The sequence below is a fragment of the Chionomys nivalis genome, chromosome 26, assembly GCF_950005125.1.
Source record: "Chionomys nivalis chromosome 26, mChiNiv1.1, whole genome shotgun sequence".
Taxonomy (NCBI): domain Eukaryota; kingdom Metazoa; phylum Chordata; class Mammalia; order Rodentia; family Cricetidae; genus Chionomys; species Chionomys nivalis.
The window spans coordinates 36,409,272-36,415,974 of record NC_080111.1 but is presented as its reverse complement, the minus strand read 5'-3'; the positions used below and the strand labels follow the sequence as shown (position 1 = coordinate 36,415,974).

The following is a 6,703-nucleotide window of genomic DNA, read 5'->3' as shown; positions in this document are numbered from 1 at the left end:
TTATCTTGAGTGAAGGAACATTGAATTTGCAATTAGGCAACATCCTCTGCAGATATGATTGATCTTTTTTTATTGATATTTACTGACCTCTAAAATTTTCTTTGCTTCATTCCCTGCCTCTCCAATCCCCGCTTCAACCATCTCCCAAGGTCCCCATGCACCCAATTTACTCAGGAGATCTTGTCTTTTTATACTTTATACTTTCCATGTAGATTAGATGTATGTAAGTTTCTCTTGGCATCCTCATTTTTGTCTAAGATCTGGGATTGTGGTTTGTAGGCTGGCTTTCTTTGATTTATGCTTAAAAACCACCTATGAGTAAGTACATGTGATAATTATCTTTCTGTATCTGGATTACTGCACTCAAAATATTGTTTTCTAGATCCATCCATTTTCCTGAAAAATTCAAGATGTCATTATTTTTTTTTTGCTGTGTAGCACTCCATTGTATAAATGTACAACATTTTTCTTATCCATTCTTCAGTTGAGCAGCATTTAGGTTGTTTCCAGGTTCTGACTATGACAAAGATGCTATGAACATAGTTGAACACATGTCCTTGTGGTACAATTGAGCATCCTTTGGTTAAATACCCAAAAGTGGTATTACTGGGTCTTGAGAAAGGTTGTTTCCTAATTTTATGAGAAATTGCCACATTAACATCCAAAGGAACTGTACCAGCTTGCATTCCCATCAGCAATGCAGAAGTGTTTCCATTTCCTCACAACCTCTCCAGCATAAGTTGTCATCGGTGTTTTTAATCCTGGCCATTCTTTCAGGTATTAGATGGATTGACAGAGTTGTTTTGATTTGCATTTCTCTGATTAATGATATTGAACATTTTCTTAATTGTCTTTCAGCTATTTTAGGTTCCTCTTTTGAGAGTCCTCTGTTTAGGTCTGTACTCCATTTTTTTTATTGGATTATGAATTCTTCTGTTATCCAATATCTTGAGTTCTTTGTATATTTTGGAGATCTGACCTCTGTCTGATGTGGGGTTAGTGATGATCTTTTCCCATTCTGTAGGCTGTTGTTTTGCCTTGTTGATCATGTCCTTTGCTTTACAGAAGCTTTTTAGTTTCAGGAGGTCCCATTTAATTGTTTCTCTCAGTGTCTTTGCTACTGTGGTTATATTTAGGAAGTGGTTCCCTGTGCCAATGCCTTAAAGTGTACTTCCCACTTTCTCTTCTATAAGCATTAGTGTGGCTGGCTTTATGTTGAGTTCTTTGATCCATTTGGACTTGAGTTTTGTGCATGGTGATAGATATGGGTCTATTTTCATTTTTCTACATGCCGATATCCAATTATGCCAGCACCACTAGTGAAATATGCTTTCCTTTTTCCATTTGATATTTTTTGGTTTCTTGTCAAATATCAGATGTTCTGAGATATGTGGATTGATATCTTGGTCTTCTATGGAACTCCAATTGTCCTCCTGTCTGTTCTTATGACAATGCGAGACTGTTTTCAGTACTGATTAAGTCAGTGATTGTGATGCTTCCAGAAGTTCTTTTATTGTATAGGATTGTTTTGGCTATCCTGGGTGTTTTGTTTTTGATATGAATTTGAGTGCTGTTCTTTTGAAGGCTTCAAAAAATTTTGCTGTGATTTTGATGGGCATTGTATTCAATCTGTAGATGGCTTTTGGTAAGAGATATGCTCAATCTTACCTGACAGAGTTATTTCGGCTCAGAGATTTGAAAAACAGACCATTGACTAAATTATTTGTTAGGTTACAGATCTCAGCAGTCAACATATGTAAGGGCACCATCAATCTATCTTTTGTTAATGACATCCCCTCTCCTAGGGAAGGGCCTACTCTTTTTTAAAGTCAATATAGAAAATTTTATTTAATCTTAAAAGTGTATTTTTTGGTGTATTGAGACAGGGTTTCTCTGTAGCTTTGGATCCTATCCTGGAACTTGCTCTTGTTGACCAGACTGGTCTAAAACTCACAAAGATCTGCCTGCTTCTGCCTCCCGAGTGCTGGGATTCAAGGTGTGCACCAGCACTGCCCAGCTAAAAATGCATTATTATTATCACTTTAAAAATCACTTTTTGATGCCGGGCGGTGGAGGCGTATGCCTTTAATCCCAGCACATGGGAGGCAGAGGCAGGCGTATCTCTGTGAGTTCGAGACCAGCCTGGTCTACAAGAGCTAGTTCCAGGACAGGCTCCAAAACCACAGAGAAACCCTGTCTTGAAAACAACAACAACAAAAAAATCACTTTTTGGTATCAGTTTCAAAACTTTCTTTAAGTGTATTGCTACTGTTATCTCTATTTGTTTCTGTTCTCCAATGTTTCTAAGTCATTGAGAGTTTCATTTTATTTCTTTCAAGTTATGTTGATTTCTATGTAGAACAATGTCTCCTATACTTTAGGCTTGCCTCATGCTGTGTAATTGAGAATTATTTTTTTGTTTTGTTCATTTATTTATTTATTAAAGATTTCTGCCTCCTCCCCACCACCGCCTCCCACTTCCCTCCCCCTCCCCCAATCTAGTCCCCCTCCCTCATCAGTCCAAAGAGCAATCAGGGTTCCCTTCCCTGTGGGAAGTCCAAGGACCACCCACCTCCATCCAGGTCTAGTAAGGTGAGCAACCAAACTGCCTAGGTTCCCACAAAGCCAGTACGTGCAGTAGGATCAAAACCCATTGCCATTGTTCTTGAGTTCTCAGTAGTCCTCATTGTCTGCTATGTTCAGTGAATCCAGTTTTATCCCATGCTTTTTCAGACCCAGGTTAGCTGGCCTTGGTGAGTTCCCAATAGAACATCCCCATTGTCTCAGTGTGTAGGTACACCCCTTGCAGTCCTGAGTTCCTTGCTCATGCTCTCTCTCCTGCTCCTGATTTGGATTTCAGTATGGTGCACCAATGTGGGTCTCTGTCTCTGTTTCCTTTCATTGCCTGATAAAGGTTAATATTCAGTAGGATGCCTATATGTTTTTTCTTTGGGTTCACCTTCTTGTTTAGCTTTGAGAATTATTGTGAACATCTAATCTTGCCTCTGTTGCCCAGTTCTGGGAAGACAGTCCTGCAACTCCTTCCAGGTTTGCCCTTCACTAGTCAGTGAGAAAGAAATATAGAGCAGTTAATGAGTGTCTGCTAATAATTCTGGCTTTTACTGGGAACTGAGAAATGAAGAGGGATTGGTATAAGTATTGAACTCAATGTCCAACTTTGAAGCTGGTGGATACACAGTGCAGGAAGTGAGAGGTTGGCCTGAGGGTGAGAGCTTTCCTCCTTCAACTGAGATTACTTATGTGGAATCAGGTAATCAATTGTGATGCTGTATGATTTTCCTGATTGACCATTCTTTGCAGTCCACAGGCAATGGCAATCTAGGTATGGGACTGACCTTATCTTGAAACCTAATTGTGATATTACAATAATTCATCAAAAATAGGTGATCTGGGTAAAATGTTGTGGCCCTGCTTAACAGGACTGTTACTTTTCTGGAATAAGATCTTCATCTTTAGGGAAAATACATGACAAATATTTATTGGACTCTAATACATATCCCCAGTCTCTGGAGCACATGGTCATAAAGTGTGTTTCAACTTTTCAAAATAATTTTTGAGATTAAAACTGCATAATATTCACATTGTCTTTGCTTCCTCCGAGCCATAGCATGATCCTAATTGTTTTCTAATTCATGGTTTGTTTTTGTTTAACAACAGTTACAAAGTAACCACAGTTACACAGGAGCAGTGATTCCTTTATGAATGTGACCTGTGTTTGTCTTCAGGATTTCCCATCTCTGAGGCAATGGGATTGCTGCACTGGGAAGTGAGTGTGCAATGGAATGTGCACACAAAGGACCCCATGCTGTGTATGAGAAACAGGATATGGTGTAGGAGAGCGGAATAATGTGTACTAAATACAAACTTTCTAATCTAGGCACCTCTCTGCTGGTCTGGGAGGGCAGAACTGGAAGGACTGTGCAGTATGAGTCATTTGATCTCTAATCCTCCAGTAGAGGAACTGCTAATATTGTGAGGCCCAGCTAGGTGGCCCTAGCCAGTAATGAATTCTGGGAAGGGTTAGCAATGGGGAGTACTAGTGGCAGTCAGTTTGTGGGTTCTTTCCATGATTCTATTCTGCCTCTGCAGTAGGAGTAGTAAGGAATATCACATGCTTTACCATGGTGAGTGTTGGGTGTTGAGGTCTGTTGAACTGTCATTTGTGCTGTGAATTGGACTGATTATGAGCCAGAATGTAGTTATTTTGGTCCATGTGGTTCATGTTGGCAGTGGCCCTTGTCCTCTGAGCCTCCCTGTATATGAATTTATTGGGGCAGTGGAGTCTCTGGAAATTCAGGATATGATGATGATTTTCCAGAGAACACACATGAGCACTGCTCTTGGTATGCAGTAGGAAGAGAGATTAGAATACTGAAGGTCTAGATTCCAGAAGTTCTCAATATTGCATTCCAATTTCAGATTTGTGTTATAAAGATTACACACAGTTTAGGAACTGGTAGGAAATGATGATATTGATCTTCTAGCAATGCATGATTAGAATGCTTTTAATGTCATGCTGCCACTAGCTGCAATGGTGTGATCCAGTGAAACTTAGTTCCAGGGGACAAATGAGTTTCTGATCTGCAGACATTTCTCAGGTGTGCCTTGGGCAGGTAGATAAAGCATAATCCACATCTTGGATCATAATCCCTGTAGCAGAAAATAAATTTTAAACCATTTTTCTTTGTTTTTTTAAACAACATTCTTCATGACACATTATTTTAAAAAAAGTCCCTTGTAAATGAGTTTAAAAAAAGAAACAAAATCCAGATCCCACCTCCTTATTCCCACTTCTTCCCATTCCCTCCAAATAAAAAGGAAAAATGTAAAGAAAAAAATAAAACAAAACAAGAACACCTGATAAACAAGCAAAAAAAAAAAACCACTGCAAAACTTCCCAAACAAAGTACTGTATTTCTCGAAGGGTAAGTGGAATTTACACTGAATTCACTGGGAGTGAGTTCTTTCTGCTACAAAAACCTGCAAAGAAAGACACTCAAGACAGAAAAATAAACATAAAAGCAAACAAAATAGCTCACCAGACAAAATGGAGAGGCAGGAGCCCTGAGGAAAGAAGGGTAGGGTGTAACTAGACCTGGGAAATCAGAAGCCGTCAGGGATTGCAAAAGGCAGAGAGAAGATGAGGGAAGGAAACAAGCTGAACAGATTGGTGCCCTCCAGAGCTCTGTGTAAAAACAAAAGGCCCTTCTACCACTCATACCCACCTACCTTTGAGCAGTCCCAAAGAGTGAAGTGGAGCAGAGAAACAGGAAACAGGTTGCACATTTGAGAAGTTTCCATGTTGAATCTCCTAGAGGAAATATGTCACACCTGCCCCCTTCCCTGGGCCTCCCCTACAGCCCAGATCAGGTCCCTACAGTTAGTTATGGGATTCTCCCCCTTCCACAGTATATCTTTTTTTAAAGATTTATCTATTTATTTATGTATCCCTGCAGGCCAGAAGAGGGCACCAGATCTCATTATAGATGGTTGTGAGCCACCATGTGGTTGCTGGGAATTGAACTCAGGACCTCTGGAAGAACAGTCAGTGCTCTTAAACTCTGAGCCATCTCTCAGCCCCCCAGTATATCTTTTTAAAAAATATTTTTTCCCATCGAGGTCATCTTTTGTTTTTCTTTCTTTTTTAATTCTTTTTTCCCTTCTTTCCTCTTTTTTCCCCTCTCTCCTTCTAATACTTTTTTTAGTAAGGGGAATACCATGATGTCACTCTAGCCTACCCTCGTAGACTTCATCCCAGGGCCTGCTGTTAAAACCACTGTAGAATCGAGACAGGGAGATGTTGTAATTGGTAGTCTGGACATGGTATTGGATACATGGGAACCCTCTGTCTGCTGTGGTGATGGGAATCATCTTGATTTGTCTCACTCTAAACAGGGACTCGCCTAAAGCCAGGGAAGTCCTCACTGACTCTTTGTCTAAGAATTCTACATATGCAAGCCCCTTGGTAAGGCCACTGAATTTGTCACAGACTGTAGTAACACCGTTGACTGAACCACAGCCATGAAAGTGAGTTTCCAGCTCTTCTGCTGTTGCAACATAGATGGAACTGGCATCAGCCTCCATCTTGCCCTCAAAAGACTTGATCACTGAGCCAGTATTGCCTGGAGTTGTACTCTTATTCATCTGCTTCTCTATCTCATTTTGTAGTTCCTTTAACTTCTCATCCCCTTCCTCTATCTCCCTGACTCCCTGAAGCTTTGATAAGTTCTAGCTCTGGGACCTCAATGATGCTGTCCCTGAAGTGCTCCTTTTGGCTTCTGAGGACTCTCCAGCTGGTCCCAGAACCTGTAGCTGGGGGGTCCTCACCCCCAGCCTCCTCAAAGGCCTCAGGCCCACTTCTCAGGCAGGGATCCCCAACCACCTACTTCCTTCACTCTTCCTTAAATCATTTTTCTAGGTTGTTTGGGATTGGGTATTAGTGGAGCAGCATTTGTCTGAAACCAGAAGGAAGCACAAGGGCCTGGAGAGCCATCACAAGCAATCTCTTCTGTTTGCTAAGAGAACATCTATATCATGAGATTCTGTCTTTGGAAGACAGATCCGTAATTGCTGGTCAGAAACAACAGTTTAAGGGTCACTTTGAGATAACTGCTTTTTCTGTTGGCTAACACAGATGTTACTCACCACCATCAAGGTTACTGGAAGAAGAACAGCAGGCTTA

The 6,703-nt window shown here is 40.7% G+C and overlaps 1 protein-coding gene across 1 annotated transcript; it reads right to left on the bottom strand.

Annotated features, from left to right (window-relative positions):
- Window positions 1-5,745: 5,745 nt before the first annotated feature.
- LOC130867084 (polyadenylate-binding protein 2-like) lies at window positions 5,746-6,165 on the bottom strand. The gene has a single exon (XM_057758828.1). The coding sequence runs from the start codon at window positions 6,163-6,165 to the stop codon at window positions 5,746-5,748; it is 420 nt and encodes a 139-aa protein (XP_057614811.1).
- Window positions 6,166-6,703: the final 538 nt, after the last annotated feature.

Excerpts from the sequence above, each read along its gene's own strand:
- LOC130867084 (XM_057758828.1), bottom strand. The coding sequence starts at position 6,165 with ATGAATAAGAGTACAACTCCAGGCAATACTGGCTCAGTGATCAAGTCT.